The sequence below is a fragment of the Anomaloglossus baeobatrachus genome, chromosome 1 (assembly GCF_048569485.1).
Source record: "Anomaloglossus baeobatrachus isolate aAnoBae1 chromosome 1, aAnoBae1.hap1, whole genome shotgun sequence".
In the NCBI taxonomy this organism is placed as follows: domain Eukaryota; kingdom Metazoa; phylum Chordata; class Amphibia; order Anura; family Aromobatidae; genus Anomaloglossus; species Anomaloglossus baeobatrachus.
This window is the reverse complement of record NC_134353.1, coordinates 35,612,288-35,629,710: the sequence shown is the minus strand read 5'-3', so window position 1 is coordinate 35,629,710 and position 17,423 is coordinate 35,612,288. Positions and strand designations below refer to the sequence as shown.

General features: G+C 47.4%; 1 protein-coding gene across 1 annotated transcript in view; it reads left to right on the top strand.

The window, feature by feature from the left end:
* The window catches only part of DNAAF9 (dynein axonemal assembly factor 9), a 104,600-nt gene extending 90,586 nt beyond the window's left edge, over positions 1-14,014 (top strand). Inside the window, exons 36-37 of the mRNA XM_075346384.1 lie at positions 5,152-5,245; positions 5,686-14,014. Coding sequence (XP_075202499.1) covers positions 5,152-5,245; positions 5,686-5,798 — 207 coding nt within the window. The 3' untranslated portion in view covers positions 5,799-14,014. The remainder of the gene's footprint in view (positions 1-5,151; positions 5,246-5,685) is intronic.
* Positions 14,015-17,423: the final 3,409 nt, after the last annotated feature.

The window sequence follows — 17,423 nt, the reverse complement described above, 5'->3', positions numbered from 1 at the left end:
AGGTTTCGGTCCTTCCCAAGCTCCGGCAGGTCCCAATTGTCCTCGTGCAAAAGGGCTACAAAACCTCAGACGGGCTCAGATTCCGGCCGGGCTCAATCTCGCCCAAGGAAGGCAGTCGGAGGAACCGCTACCAAGGCGGTCTCCTCAGGACTCTCAGCTCTCTCTCTCTCTCTCCGCATCCGCGGTTGATGGCAGACTCCCCCGCCTTTGGCGACATTTAGCTGCCACAGGTCACAGACCGGTGGGTGACGGACATTGTGCTCACGTGCACAGGACAGTGTTCTGTTCTCGTCCTCCGACTCCATTCTTCAGAACGGCCCCACCTCCCCACCGAGCAGATGCCCTGCTGCAGGCGGTGGACGCTCTAAGAGCAGAAGGAGTGGTGATCCCTGTCCCCCCTCAGGAACGAGGGCGAGGGTTTGTACTCCAATCTCTTTGTGGCTCCAAAAATGGACGGTTCCTTCCGTCCTGTTCTGGTTCTGAAACTGCTCAACGAGCATGCGAACGCCAGGCGGTTCCGGATGGGATCCCTCCGATCCGTCATTGCCTCAATGTCTCGAGGAGACTTCCTTGCCTCAACAGACATCAAAGATGCCTATCTCCACGTGCCAATTGCTACGGAGCACCAACGTTTTCTACGTTTTGTGATAGGAGACGAACATCTTCTGTTCGTAGCTCTGCCATTCAGTCTGGCGACAGCCCCACGGGTGGGCACCAAGGTCATGGCAGCAGTGGTAGCAGTCTTGCACTCTCACGGACACCCGGTGATTCCGTACTTGGACGATCTACTCGTCAAAGCAACCTCCCTCGAGGCATGCCAACGCAGCCTGAATGTTACGCTGGAGACTCTCCAGACTTTCGGGTGGATCATCAATTTGGCAAGGTCAAATCTGTCTCCGACTCAATCACTAACGTATCTCGGCATGGAGTTTCATACTCTATCAGCCATAGTGAAGCTTCCGCTGAACCAGCAGCGTTCACTGCGGACAGAGGTGCAGTCTCTCCTTCAAGGCCAGTCGCATCCCTTAAGGCGCCTCATGCACTTCCTAAGGAAGATGGTGGCAGCCATCGAGGCAGTTCTCTTTGCGCAGTTTCATCTGCGCCAACGGCAATGGGACATTCTCCGCCAATGGGATGGGCAGTCAACCTCCCTGGACGGGAAGTCTCCCTTTCCCTGACGGCCGAGGACTCTCTGCAATAGTGGCTTATTCCCACCTCATTGCCATAGCCCCCATCCTGGGCAGTGGTCACGACAGATACGAGTCTGTCAGGGTGGGGAGCAGTTTGTCTCCGCCACATGGCTCAGGGGACGTGGACTCAGCAGGAGTCCACCCTTCAGTTCGATGTGCTGGAAATCGGGGCAGGGTATCTTACCCTATTTACTTTCCAAAAGTGGCTAGAAGGGAGCAGATCCGAATCCAGTCGGACATCTCCACAGCGGTGGCATACATCAACCACCAAGGAGGGACACGCAGTCAGCAGCCTTCCAGGAAGTCCGGCGGATCCTCATGTGGGTGGAGGACACAGCATCCACCATATCCGCAGTTCACATCCCGGGCGTAGAAAACTGGGAAGCAGACTTCCTCAGTCGCCAGGGCATGGACGCGGGGGAATGGTCCCTTCACCCGGACGTGTTTCAGGAAATCTGTTGCCGCTGGGGGGGGCCGGACGTCGACCTAATGGCGTCTCGGCACACCAACAAGGTCCCGGCATTTATGGCACGATCGCGCGATCACAGAGCTCTGGCGGCAGACGCCTTAGTGCAAGATTGGTCGCAGTTCCGGCTCACATATGTGTTTCCACCTCTGGCACTCTTGCCCAGAGTACTGCGCAAAAATCAGATCCGATTGCAGCCGCGTCATACTCGTCGCACCAGACTGGCCGAGGAGATCGTGGTACCCGGATCTGTGGCATCTCACGGTCGGCCGACCGGGGTCACTACCAGACCGACCAGACTTACTGTCTCAAGGGCCGTTTTCTCCATCGGAATTCTGCGGCCCTGAACCTGACTGTGTGGCTTGTGTGTCCTGGATCCTAGCGTCTTCAGGATTATCCCAAGGGGTCGTTGCCACCATGAGACAGGCTAGGAAGCCCACGTCTGCTAAGATCTACCACAGAACGTGGAAGATTTTCTTAATCTGGTGCTCTACTCAGGGAGTGTCTCCCTGGCCATTTGCATTGCCTATCTTTCTTTCCTTCCTACAATAGGAGTTAGAAAAGGGCTTGTCGCTAGACTCCCTCAAAGGGCAAGTCTCAGCACTATCCGTGTCTTTTCAGAAGCGTCTAGCACGTCTTTCTAAGGTGCGCACGTTCCCGCAGGGGGTTTGTTATATCGTACCCCCGTACAAGCGGCCGTTGGATCCATGGGATCTGAACAGGGTTCTAGTTGCTCTCCAGAAGCCGCCTTTCGAGCCTCTGAAGGAAGTTTCCTTTTCTCGCCTGTCACAGAAGGTGGCGTTTCTCGTTGCGATCACATCGCTTCGGCGAGTGTCTGAGCTGGCAGCTCTGTCATCCAAGGCTCCCTTCCTGGTGTTTCACCAGGACAAGGTAGTGCTGCGCATCATTCCGGAGTTTCTCCCTAAGGTAGTATCCTCGTTTCATCTTAATCAGGATATCTCCTTACCGTCTTTTTGCACTCATCCGGTTCACCGGTATGAGAATGATTTACGTTTGCTAGATCTGGTGAGAGCACTCAGAATCTACATTTCCCGCACGGCGCCCGTACGCCGTTCCGATGCCCTTGTCGCTGGTACGCGCAAGAGGTTGCAGGCTTCTAAAGCCACCCTGGCTCGATGGATCAAAGAACCAATTCGGGAAGCCTACCGTTTTGCAGGGCTTCCGGTTCTTTCAGGGCTGAAAGCCCATTCAACCAGAGCCGTGAGTGCGTCCTGGGCGCTACGACACCAGGCTTCGGCTCAACAGGTGTGCCAGGCAGCTACCTGGTCGAGCCTGCACACTTTCACCAAACATTATCAGGTGCATACCTATGCTTCGGCGGATGCCAGCTTAGGTAGAAGAGTCCTGCAGGCGGCAGTGACATCCCCGTAGGGGAGGGCTGTTTTGCAGCTCTAACATGAGGTATCTCTTTACCCACCCAGGGACAGCTTTTGGACGTCCCAATCGTCTGGGTCTCCCAATAGAGCGCTGAAGAAGAAGGGAATTTTGTTACTTACCGTAAATTCCTTTTCTTCTAGCTCTTATTGGGAGACCCAGCACCCGCCCTGTTGTCCTTCGGGATTTCTTGGTTGTTTGCGGGTACACATGTTGTTCATGTTGAACGGTTTTTCAGTTCTCCGACGTTATTCGGAGTTAATTTGTTTAAACCAGTTATTGGCTTCCTCCTTCTTGCTTTGGCACTAAAACTGGAGAACCCGTGATACCACGGGGGGGTATAGCCAGAGGGGGAGGGGCCTTGCACTTTTTAGTGTAGTGCTTTGTGTGGCCTCCGGAGGGCAGTAGCTATACCCCAATCGTCTGGGTCTCCCAATAAGAGCTAGAAGAAAAGGAATTTACGGTAAGTAACAAAATTCCCTTCTTTTTGCCCTCTTTCTTTTCCTCTTTCACATACTCTTTCTCTTTGCCCTCTTTCTTTCTCTTCCTCTCTTTTTCTCTTGTCTTTTTCTCTCCTTCCTTTTCACCCTTACTTTTTCTTTCTCCCTCTTTCTCCCTCTTTCTGCCTCTTTCTCCCTCTTTCTGCCTCTTTCTCGTCGTCTTTCTGCCTCTTTCTCGTCGTCTTTCTGCCTCTTTCTCGTCGTCTTTCTGCCTCTTTCTCGTCGTCTTTCTGCCTCTTTCACGTCGTCTTTCTGCCTCTTTCTCGTCGTTTTCACGTCGTCTCTTTGTCGTCCCTCTCTTTGTCGTCCCTCTCTTTGTCGTCCCTCTCTTTGTTGTCCCTCTCTTTGTTGTCCCTCTCTTTGTTGTCCCTCTCTTTGTCGTCCCTCTCTTTGTCGTCCCTCTCTTTGTCGTCCCTCTTTGTCGTCCCTCTCTTTGTCGTCCCTCTTTGTCGTCCCTCTCTTTGTCGTCCCTCTCTTTGTCGTCCCTCTCTTTGTCGTCCCTCTCTTTGTCGTCCCTCTCTTTGTCGTCCCTCTCTTTGTCGTCCCTCTCTTTGTCGTCCCTCTCTTTGTCGTCCCTCTTTGTCGTCCCTCTTTGTCGTCCCTCTTTGTCGTCCCTCTCTTTCTCTTTCCCTCTTTTTCTCTTTCCCTCTTTTTCTCTTTCCCTCTTTTTCTCTTTCCCTCTTTCTCTTTCCCTCTCTTTCTCTTTCCCTCTTTTTCTCTTTCCCTCTTTTTCTCTTTCCCTCTTTTTCTCTTTCCCTCTTTTTCTCTTTCCCTCTCTTTCTCGTCCCTCTCTCTCCTCTCTCTCTCCTCTCTCTCCTCTCTCTCTCGTCCCTCTCTCGTCCCTCTCTCATCCCGCTCTCTCTCCTCTCTCTCTCTCCTCTCTCTCGTCCCTCTCTCATCCCGCTCTCTCTCCTCTCTCTCTCTCCTCTCTCTCGTCCCTCTCTCGTCCCTCTCTCTCTCCTCTCTCTCTCTCCTCTCTCTCTCCTCTCTCTCTCCTCTCTCTCTCTCGTCCCTCTCTCGTCCCTCTCTCTCTCTCCTCTCTCTCCTCTCTCTCCTCTCTCTCCTCTCTCTCCTCTCTCTCCTCTCTCTCTCTCGTCCCGCTCTCTCTCTCTCTCGTCCCGCTCTCTCTCTCTCTCGTCCCGCTCTCTCTCTCTCTCGTCCCGCTCTCTCTTTTTGCCCTCTCTCTCGTCCCGCTCTCTCTCTCGTCCCTCTCTCTTTTTGCCCTCTCTCTCGTCCCTCTCTCTTTTTGCCCTCTCTCTCGTCCCTCTCTCTTTTTGCCCTCTCTCTCGTCCCTCTCTCTTTCTCTCTCTCTCTCTCTCTCTCTCTCTCCTCTCTCTCTTCTCTCTCTCGTCCCTCTCTCGTCCCTCTCTCTCTCCTCTCTCTCGTCCCGCTCTCTCTCTCTCGTCCCGCTCTCTCTCTCTCGTCCCGCTCTCTCTCTCTCGTCCCGCTCTCTCTCTCTCGTCCCGCTCTCTCTCTCTCGTCCCGCTCTCTCTCTCTCGTCCCGCTCTCTCTCTCTCGTCCCGCTCTCTCTCTCGTCCCTCTCATTTTGCCCTCTCTCTCTCTCTCGTGTATATGCCTCACTATCTCTGTTGCACTGCAGGTGAAGCGACACTTGGATCCTCTCCCTGAGGGATACTTCTACAATGGGACCCAGTTTGTGAATTTTCTTGGGGAGAAGATGGATCACCATCCCTGTATCCTTGTGCATTGTATGTGGTGATTATGGGAGCTATAAGCCGTGCTGGGGCACGTGTATAAATTATCGAGGGGCTTCTGCAGAGTTGGCCTTCTCTGGACGGCCACTTTCCCCTTTGTTGTGTATGGAGGAGGTCGGGGTGGTGATACTGATGAGCTGTCCATAGACTGGGTGGGTCCGTCCTCCTCTCCCACAGCTCCGCACACCATATAGTGGCCGTTCTTGGGTGCTGCAGCTGAGATACAGTACCATAGAGTGGACATCCAGGAGCTGCAGACCCAGACCTGTGGGGGCCTCGTGTCTGAACCCGTAGCTCATCAGTATTTGTCCCTTTACGATAGTCCTGACCTGGAGGACCTCGTCCGGTCGGTGACGCATGGAGCTTCTCCCATTTCTTGTCCGGTTCCTCAGACTTGGCCCTTAACTCCCGGCCCTCAGTGATGGATCAGTTCATATACGATTACGTGATGGAGATGAACCGAGAGATCGAGCGGCACAACCGGGAGCTGGAGCAGCAGGAGTACTACGACGTCTTCGGGCAGAAGCTGTGAGCGCTGCGCCGTCGCCTTGATGGAGCGTTCCCCTATCCTGGGCCATTAGTGAAATGACGGCAGAACCACGATGACCATCTGTGAGCCGCTTCTCCCTCCTGTTTAGACACGATTAGTCTTCTCCTACAATCTGCTTCATGTCCGGGGGTGGGGGGGAACTTGTAAATCAATGTGCACCTTATGTGTGGCGGTGGCCGAGAGCCATCACAACCAGCCGCTTCGTCACCACGGGTCCTTCTCTGCCACCGGAACGTCACGTGAGCCGACTATTGGCGAGTCTGGCATCAATAGGGGTAAATGAGAAAACTCGCGGACTCTCCATCCACTCGTATTGTGACTCGCCTGGAGACACTGCAGTCGGCCATGACGGTGACCACATAGACCACATAGACCAGTGCTGGCCTTAATATTTGCATCAACCCCCTCTCCCCCCATGCAAACACTACAATGCAAAAAAAAACAATAGGGACCATATGTCCTAAGGGATTTCACCGCTTTCCGTGGGGTGGCGGTGTAAGTGATTATTCTGGGGTCATCCCAAGCTGCTGCCCCCCGAAGATTTATCGTTGCGGAGGTTTAATTTTCCAGTATTGAGGGGGTTTTATACAAGGATCTTATAAGCCATTCCAAGTAAGCAATACGAGGGGACATTATCGATACTTTCACGTTCCGCAGATCGCCCCTCCGCGTCATACACTACATTTACAGCTGCCTGCCGCATGTTCTGGCGGGGCGCACGTTCTGCCTCCACTTTTTAAGCGTTTGGATCTTCCTGATCCCTTGAAGCCATAGATCCAGTGAGCGAAACGCTCCAATGTACCAGCCCCATTGCGGAGCAGAGTGCGCGTTTTCAGTATACAGCTCCTGTGCTGACCTATACGTTTCCATGGCTACAGACCGTAAACAAACCCTATTGTCAGATGCTGCAGCCACGTGTTGCTCTCTTCCATTAACCCTCCCATGACGGCAGGATCTGACTGCATCGGTCCGCATAGGAGCTGCGTGCACTAAAGAGCTTACATTTGTCTCTTATATTCGCTCCATAGCAATGAAATAATCAGGTGCAAAAGTATACACGCCCCTAATCATTATATCATCCCGGGGCGTCTCCTCTTTGCTGGATTTTGAGCAGTCGGATCTTTTTTTTTTTTCCTCCTTCCCCTTTCTGTCACTTGTATTTATGACTTCCATGTTTATGGGGGGCTTTTTAGGTCAGGGGTCTTCAGCCGATGTATAGACCCCCCCCCCCCTGCTTAATCTTCAATATGACTTCCATGTTTAGGGGTGATTTTAGGTATAGACCCCCCTTAATCTTCAATATTAGAACTATATCCTATTATGCTGCTATCATATTGTCGGACCCCCCCGGATGCGCAGCACAGGCCCGATCTGCGGTGATACAGACCCGGGGTGTTTGCTGTACCATATTGGAGGTATTTCTTCTAAGAAGGAAATATTTCAGAATTGCCCCCCAGGTTTTACATCTTAAGACACGTTTCTTACCTTTCCAAAAAAGAAAACCCTGATCCGGCTCATCCCCGGGGGTCATAGTCCTCTTGTGTATTCCACTTAGGCACGTGAACCAATTTTTTTTTTTTTTTTTTAAAGGGACACTGTTTTGTTTTCATCATGGGGATATAATTAGACAAAGGGGCGGGTTCTACTTGCTTGGAGGGAGAGGTTTCTGCTGAAGCAGAGCGGCTTCCTATTCAAGCTCCGCCCACTGGACTAGTGTTGCTTCACACGCACTAGCACTGGAGGGGAGTGATTGCTCCTGGGACATGTAGGATGGAAGAGTAGGAGAGATCATTGTTTTTTTGTGACCCCCTCTGCCCCTATTAAAGTCACTGGAAGCCATAAATGTACCCCTGCAAAACTGTGACCCATAACCTGACACACATGTTATTACGGCGGTGGTCATGGCCCCCGTACTCATGGCTCCCGTCCAGTAGGATTATCCTCGTGACCTCTTTCTTCCTTCCTGCTATATACAGAGCTGCGGCTCCCACCACCATTATCACTACCACGTTTATACAGTGCCACGTGAGATAATATCGTGCGTCGTGACGTAGATTTAGACTTGTTACTGACTTGTGTCTCGGAGGCCGGATCGTGCCGAGAACAAGGCGCCATGTTGTGTCCTCCGAGTATCTGGACAGAAATGTGATGCATCTATGCATGGACTGTGCCTCGGAGAACGGAGAGGGATCAGCAGCCCGTGCGGGAATATTCACGGTGCATGGACAGATTAGGACCATGTACCAGGGAAAAATACCGGAAAACCAAAAGCAGAACCCAACTGGTTGGATTCTGGATCACTTGGTTTCGCCAGCGTCCATAATTAAATCGGGAAAAAATGATATAATCGAAGTGAACTAAATTCTTAAATCTAAAACGGCCATAAAAAACCTGGCATAGGTCAGCGGCTCGCCTCGTCCTCCCCAGCCAGCACCAGCCTGGCATAGGTCAGCGGCTCGCCTCGTCCTCCCCAGCCAGCACCAGCCTGGCATAGGTCAGCGGCTCGCCTCGTCCTCCCCAGCCAGCACCACCCCGGCATAGGTCAGCGGCTCGCCTCGTCCTCCCCAGCCAGCACCACCCCGGCATAGGTCAGCGGCTCGCCTCGTCCTCCCCAGCCAGCACCAGCCTGGCATAGGTCAGCGGCTCGCCTCGTCCTCCCCAGCCAGCACCACCCCGGCATAGGTCAGCAGCTCGCCTCGTCCTCCCCAGCCAGCACCAGCCTGGCATAGGTCAGCGGCTCTCCTCGTCCTCCCCAGCCAGCACCACCCCGGCATAGGTCAGCGGCTCGCCTCGTCCTCCCCAGCCAGCACCAGTCTGGCATAGGTCAGTGGCTCGCCTCGTCCTCCCCAGCCAGCACCAGCCTGGCATAGGTCAGCGACACGCCTCGTCCTCCCCAGCCAGCACCAGCCTGGCATAGGTCAGCGGCTCGCCTCGCCCTCTCCAGCCAGCACCAGCTTGGCATAGGTCAGCGGCTCGCCTCGTCCTCCCCAGCCAGCACCAGCCTGGCATAGGTCAGCGGCTCGCCTCGTCCTCCCCAGCCAGCACCAGCCTGGCATTAGCCAGTGGCACGCCTCGTCCTCCCCAACCAGCACATTACTTGGGGATGTGGTACAGGCTAGAGTGAAAGAGAAGCAGGTATGTCACATGTCTCCTTGAGAGCACAGCCTGGGGTCTTTTGCTTACTGGGATTGCTGTGGGCAAGTCAGCCACCGGACAACCGCCCTGGATGTGGTCGGCTGCCCTGGCTGTGATGAGCCACTCTGGCTGCGTTGAGCCCGGTAGGCCGCAATGGCTGCGTTGAGCCCGGTAGGCCGCCTTGGCTGCGTTGTGCCCGGTAGGCCGCCTTGGCTGCGTTGTGCCCGGTAGGCCGCCTTGGCTGCGTTGAGCCCGGTAGGCCGCCCCGGCCGCGTTGAGCCCGGTAGGCCGCCCCGGCCGCGTTGAGCCCCGTAGGTCGCCCCGGCCGCGTTGAGCCCCGTAGGTCGCCCCGGCCGCGTTGAGCCCCGTAGGTCGCCCCGGCCGCGTTGAGCCCCGTAGGTCGCCCCGGCCGCGTTGAGCCCCGTAGGTCGCCCCGGCCACGTTGAGCCCCGTAGGTCGCCCCGGCTGCGTTGAGCCCCGTAGGTCGCCCTGGCTGAGGTCCGAACGTGAGCTGCTGACACTTAGACCTAAACCAGCCTATGCAGCATAGAGAGGCAGTCACTGGCCATGTTGCTCCGGTAAAATAGCAGTCACCCATACAGGAAGCTGAATGGTTGCTAGGCAACTGGAGGTGCCACAACTTAAAGGGGAAGCCTTAGAAAATGTCCTGAGCACACAGTACTTCTGCCATACCGCGGCTGAGTGTACGCGGATGGCCCAGCCTTAGCGGCTCTGGCGTCCCTTGGCTCCGCGTTCGCGCTGCTGGTCCCTCCGGGAGGATATTCCGCTCCGTGAAAGCCATATACTGACGTAGACTAGAGATGTGTAGTTACTCAGAGACACGGATTGTATAGGACGTGTCTCTATTTACTTTTTTTGGGTTAAAACGCTAATTGTAATCCGCAGCGCTGATCTCTTTACACGCATGTGTGAATAGATCGGTCACCCGCTGCCTGCCCAGTGTCGGTGCGCTGCCTGCCCAGTGTCGGTGCGCTGCCACTGCGCTCCAGTAGGCAGCGGGTGTGCGCTCTTAAAGGGACACCACCCATATAATGTGGCGTGGGCCCGTATCGTTTGTAGCTGTTGAGTACCTTTCACCAGACGGCTCCTTCCATTGTGACGTCCGCGGCGTTGTCCGCTTACCTCATATATATAGAATATTTTGTAATAAATTGTACGAGACTGTGACGGTGCTACTCCGGGCCAGACGGCAGTGCCTTCCAATCACAGCACATCAGCCTGCGGGACCGCACCTACCAATTCTAATCTATTTCCCCCCCCTACCCCGGATTTTAAGGGGTTAACGGCGCTGGTGAAAGGATATAAAACTCGCTCGTCCGATTCTTTTTTTCTTACATTCTATGTTATAGGAAATTTTAAAAAAAAAAAAAAAAAATTAAAAAAAAACTCTTTGGGGACTGAAGATGATGTAGGATCTCCCGGGACGGATTCCAGGAGAAAAAAAAAAACGGAACTTTTTATCTTTTTGTTTTTCTTAAGTATTGTAGATGCTGTAGGATCGCGGCGGAGGTCCCCGTATAATGTCGACACGCGGGGATCTCGCCGCGGTAAAAAAAAACAAAAAAAAAACGACAGAATGAATGAAGTGCCATTACTCGGCGCGACCGCAGTCGCCGGGACCTGGCCGCTAACGTAGCGTCCTCAAGGAGTTTACACGCTTCGCTGACCTTCACTTTTGGCAGCTTGTGTTTCTATCACGGAGTGAGTGCGTCAAGAGTTGCTGAAGTTATAGGGGCCGGCGGGACGGTTCTCCCCCCGCGTTTCATGGCGCCACTTCTGAACGTAATTTAATTTTATAGTCACTTATCAATGATCAGGAAATCTGTGCTCTAATCACATCCAAAGCTGCTGCTGTCCCCATGCCCCGGGGTGGTAGGAACACGGCCCCAGCCAAGCAATAATATAACGAGGGGTTAAAGATTTCAGGAGGCAGACAGTCACTGCAGCTTCAAATGAATGTATTTGGGGCTGAAAATAATTTTTGCAATTGGGTTTCATTAAAAATTTTGCTCCGTTTGCCTTCTATAGCACTGAATAGCTGCAGAAGGAGTTAACTGAGGATCCATCAGTGAGCTCGTTCTCATATTTACTTCAACAAGGAACTTAAAGCTTTATAGGCTTAAATTAGCTGAGAGAAGCTGAAAAAGAGCAAAAGCACAGACTGGCTGCAGAATGAGTTAACTGAGCATCCATCAGTGAGCTCACTCTCATATTTACTCGTTCTCATAGTCATCATAGTCATAAATCAGCTGAAAGAAGTCACAAATGAAAAGCTATAAGCACTCCAGTCTGAAGCACTGACTGGCTGCAGAATGAGTTAACTGAGGACCCATCGGTGAGCTCGTTCTCATATTTACTTCCACAAGAAGCTTAAAGCTTTATAGGCTTAAATTAGCTGAGAGAAGCCGCAAAAGAAGAGATATAGACACTCTTGTCAAAAGCACTGACTGGCTGCAGAATGAGTTAACTGAGGATCCATAGGTGAGCTTGTTCTTGTATTTTCTTCCACAAGAAGCTTAAAGCTTTATAGGCTTAAATTAGCTGAGAGAAGCCGCAAAAGAAGAGATATAGACACTCTTGTCAAAAGCACTGACTGGCTGCAGAATGAGTTAACTGAGGATCCATAGGTGAGCTCGTTCCCGTATTTACTTCCACAAGAAACGTGAACCTTCATAGTCATAAATCAGCTGAGAGAAGCCGCAAAAGAAGAGATATAAGCACTCCACTCTGAAGCGCTGGCTGCAGAATGAGTTAACGGAGAATCCATAGGTGAGCTCGATCTTGTATTTACTTCTAGAAGAAACTTGAACCTTTATAGTTTAAATCGGCTGAGAAATGTCGCAAAAGAAGAGATATAAGCACTCCTGTCTGAAGCACTGACTGGCTGCAGAATGAGTTAACTGAGGATCCATCAGTGAGCTCATTGTAATCTTCATTTTGAGCTCCTTTATAGCTTATTTATGGCCACAAGAAACTTGAACCTTTTTTATAGTCTTAAATCAGCTGAGGGAAGCGGCAAAAGAAGAGATAGAAACTCTCTCGTCAGGAGCACTGACTGGCTGCAGAATGAGTTTACCAAGAATCAGTCAGTGAGCTCATTGTAATCTTCATTCTGAGCTACTTATAGCAAAAGAAGACATATAAACCCTCCAGTGTGAAGCACTGACTGGCTGCAGAATGAGTTAACTAGGAAACCATCAGTGAGCTCGTTCCAATCCTCATTCTGTACTCCTTATAGCTTATTTACAACCACAAGAAACAGGAGCTGACGTGAGAGAAGTCACAAATGTAGAACTATAAATATGCGTCAGAAGCACTGACTGGCTGCAGAATGAGTTAACTAGGAAACCATCAGTGAGCTCGTTCCAATCTTCATTCTGTACTCCTTATAGCTTATTTACGGCCACAAGAAACTTGAACCTTTATAGTCTTAAATCAGCTGAGAGGAGGTGCAAAAGAAGCGATATTAACACTTCGATCAGAAGCAGAGACTGGCTGCAGAATGAGTTAACTGGGAAACAATCAGTGAGCTCGTTCCAATCTTCATTCTTAGCTCCTTTTAAAGCATATTTACGGCCACAAGAAGCGTGAGCTGATGTGAGAGAAGTCACAAACTAAGAACTATAAACACTCGTCAGAAGCACTGACCTGGCTGTAGAATGAGTTAACTGGGAAACAATCAGTGAGCTCGTTCCAATCTTCATTCTGAGCCCCTTATAGCTTATTTAAACCCACAAGAAACGTGAGCTGACATGAGAGAAGTCACAAACGTAGAACTATAAACACTCGTCAGAAGCACTGACCTGGCTGTAGAATGAGTTAACTGGGAAACAATCAGTGAGCTCGTTCCAATCTTCATTCTGAGCCCCTTATAGCTTATTTAAACCCACAAGAAACGTGAGCTGACATGAGAGAAGTCACAAACGTAGAACTATAAACACTCGTCAGAAAAACTGACCTGGCTGTAGAATGAGTTAACTGGGAAACAATCAGTGAGCTTCTTCCAATCTTCATTCTGAGCTCCTTTATAGCTTATTTACAGCCACAAGAAACTTGAGCTGATCCTTTATAGTCTGATCAGGCCCGTCAGGAGGAGTTCACTGAGCAATTCTCAGTTACCTCCTTCTGCAAGAAGGCAAACTACAAGATTTTTAAGAAAAACCCAATTGCAAAAATATATCTTTTTAAAGAAAAAGACAAAATTTGCCCCATTTTTTTTTTTGGGGTGGGGGGAACTATTACCCTCCAGAAATGCATCTGCTTTATTAGTAATATGGGCAGAATTTGCTTGCAGCTTTGGATGTGACTGGAGAATAAAACCCGATATGATGAAATAGCACAATACGAGTGTTCAGCAGTGGAGCCGGGGTGCGGGTCGGGCTCGGGCTGACATGAAGCGCCGCCCTCTGGGACCCAAACTTTTTCCTAAAAAATTCCATATATAAATAAATAACTAGGCGCGGAGTGTCAGCCGGGCCGGGCCCAGAAAGCCGGCCACAAATCCAACGGAACCGTCCCAAGAAAAGATTCCGATTTTAGTTCTTTTTTTTCTATTGTTTTGCACATTTGTCCGCGATGTCGGACGCCGCCGCCGGTGTTCACAAAAAGGGAAAATCTTCAGAGATTAAAAACTGTGACTTAGAGATTTGTTATTGAGTTGTAGATGACGTTACCTCAGCGCACTCGTGAGACGAGGCTGCAGCCCCCCGCACGCTGCCTCCCCCCACACCGTGCCAAATTACCTTTATTTTTGTTTACTTTTTTGTTTAATTTTGTTGGTTTTTCTTGTTTTACTTGATTTTGAAGATGTTTTTCTCTCGTCCACAGACACTACTGTAACTTCAGTAAAACTGAACCGAGTGATTGCAGCTTTTGCTATAACTATTGTATTTATTACGACTTAGTATAGAGAAATGTTATGAAATGACCTTTCCATTTATTTTTGTATTACTTTTAATGTTTTTACTTGCCGTTGTGCAAATCTGATTTTTACACTTAACTCCAATGTATTGCTAGATAACAATAAAGTATTTTACGTCTGATTGTGTGTCCTGTGTCTGTACTGTCCTATAATACTGCCCCTATGTACAAGAATATAACTACTATAATACTGCCCCTATGTGCAAGAATACAACTGCTATAATACTGCCCCCTATGTACAAGAATATAACTACTATAATACTGCCTCTATGTACAAGAATATAACTACTATAATACTGCTCCTATGTACAAGAATATAACTACTATAATACTGCCCTCTATGTACAAGAATATAACTACTATAATACGGCCCCATGTACAAGAATATAACTACTATAATACTGCCCCTATGTACAAGAATATAACTACTATAATACTGCTCCTATGTACAAGAATATAACTACTATAATACTGCCCTCTATGTACAAGAATATAACTACTATAATACGGCCCCATGTACAAGAATATAACTACTATAACACTGCCCCTATGTACAAGAATATAACTACTATAATACTGCCCCTATGTACAAGAATAGAACTACTATAATACTGCCCCTATGTACAAGAATATAACTACTATAATACTGCCCCTATGTACAAGAATATAACTACTATAATACTGCTCCTATGTACAAGAATATAACTACTATAATACTGCCCCTATGTACAAGAATATAGCTACTATAATACTGCCCCTATGTACAAGAATATAACTACTATAATACTGCCCCCTATGTACAAGAATATAACTACTATAATACTGCCCCCTATATACAAGAATATAACTACTATAATACTGCCCCCTATGTACAAGAATATAACTGCTATAATACTGCTCCTATATACAAGAATATAACTACTATAACACTGCCCCTATGTACAGGAATATAACTACTATAATACTGCCCCTATGTACAAGAATATAACTACTATAATACTGCTCCCTATGTACAAGAATATAACTACTATAATACTGCCCCCTATCTACAAGAATATAACTACTATAATACTGCTCCCTATGTACAAGAATATAACTACTATAATACTGCTCCCTATGTACAAGAATATAACTACTATAATACTGCTCCCTATGTACAAGAATATAACTACTATAATACTGCTCCCTATGTACAAGAATATAACTACTATAATACTGCTCCCTATGTACAAGAATATAACTACTATAATACTGCTCCCTATGTACAAGAATATAACTACTATAATACTGCCCCCTATCTACAAGAATATAACTACTATAATACTGTCCCCTATCTACAAGAATATAACTACTATAATACTGACCCCTATGTACAAGAATATAACTACTATAATACTGACCCCTATGTACAAGAATATAACTACTATAATACTGCTCCTATGTACAAGAATAGAACTACTATAATACTGCTCCTATGTACAAGAGTATAACTACTATAATACTGCCCCCTATGTACAAGAATATAACTACTATAATACTGCTCCCTATGTACAAGAATATAACTACTATAATACTGCCCCCTATGTACAAGAATATAACTACTATAATACTGCTCCTATGTACAAGAATATAACTACTATAATACTGCTCCTATGTACAAGAATATAACTACTATAATACTGCCCCTATGTACAAGAATATAACTACTATAATACGGCCCCATGTACAAGAATATAACTACTATAAAACTGCCCCTATGTACAAGAATATAACTACTATAATACTGCTCCTATGTACAAGAATATAACTACTATAATACTGCCCCTATGTACAAGAATATAACTACTATAATACTGCTCCTATGTACAAGAATATAACTACTATAATACTGCCCCTATGTACAAGAATATAGCTACTATAATACTGCCCCTATGTACAAGAATATAGCTACTATAATACTGCCCCTATGTACAAGAATATAACTACTATAATACTGCTCCTATGTACAAGAATATAACTACTATAATACTGCCCCTATGTACAAGAATATAACTACTATAATACTGCTCCTATGTACAAGAATATAGCTACTATAATACTGCCCCTATGTACAAGAATATAACTACTATAATACTGCCCCCTATGTACAAGAATATAACTACTATAATACTGCCCCTATGTACAAGAATATAACTGCTATAATACTGCTCCTATATACAAGAATATAACTACTATAACACTGCCCCTATGTACAGGAATATAACTACTATAATACTGCCCCTATGTACAAGAATATAACTACTATAATACTGCCCCCTATGTACAAGAATATAACTACTATAATACTGCCCCCTATGTACAAGAATATAACTACTATAATACTGCCCCCTATATACAAGAATATAACTACTATAATACTGCCCCCTCTATACAAGAATATAACTACTATAATACTGCCCCCTATGTACAAGAATATAACTACTATAATACTGCCCCCTATATACAAGAATATAACTACTATATTACTGCCCCTATGTACAAGAATATAACTACTATAATACTGCCCCTATGTACCAGAATATAACTACTATAATACTGCTCCTATGTACAAGAATATAACTGCTATAATACTGCCCCCTATGTACAAGAATATAACTGCTATAATACTGCCCCCTATGTACAAGAATATAACTACTATAATACTGCCCCTATATACAAGAATATAACTACTATAATACTACTCCTATGTACAAGAATATAACTACTATAACACTGCCCCTATGTACAGGAATATAACTACTATAATACTGCCCCCTATGTACAAGAATATAACTACTATAATACTGCCCCCTCTATACAAGAATATAACTACTATAATACTGCCCCCTATGTACAAGAATATAACTACTATAATACTGCCCCCTATGTACAAGAATATAACTACTATAATACTGCCCCCTATATACAAGAATATAACTACTATAATACTGCCCCTATATACAAGAATATAACTACTATAACACTGCCCCTATGTACAAGAATATAACTACTATAATACTGCCCCCTATGTACAAGAATATAACTACTATAATACTGCCCCCTATGTACAAGAATATAACTACTATAACACTGCCCCTATGTACAAGAATATAGCTACTATAATACTGCCCCCTATGTACAAGAATATAACTACTATAATACTGCTCCTATGTACAAGACTATAACTACTATAATACTGCCCCCTATGTACAAGAATATAACTACTATAATACTGCCCCCTATGTACAAGAATATAACTACTATAATACTGCCCCTATGTATAAGAATATAACTACTATAATACTGCCCCCTATGTACAAGAATATAACTACTATAATACTGCCCCCTCTATACAAGAATATAACTACTATAATACTGCTCCTATATACAAGAATATAACTACTATAATACTGCCTCCTATGTACAGGAATATAACTACTATAATACTGCCCCTATGTATAAGAATATTACTACTATAATACTGCCCCTATG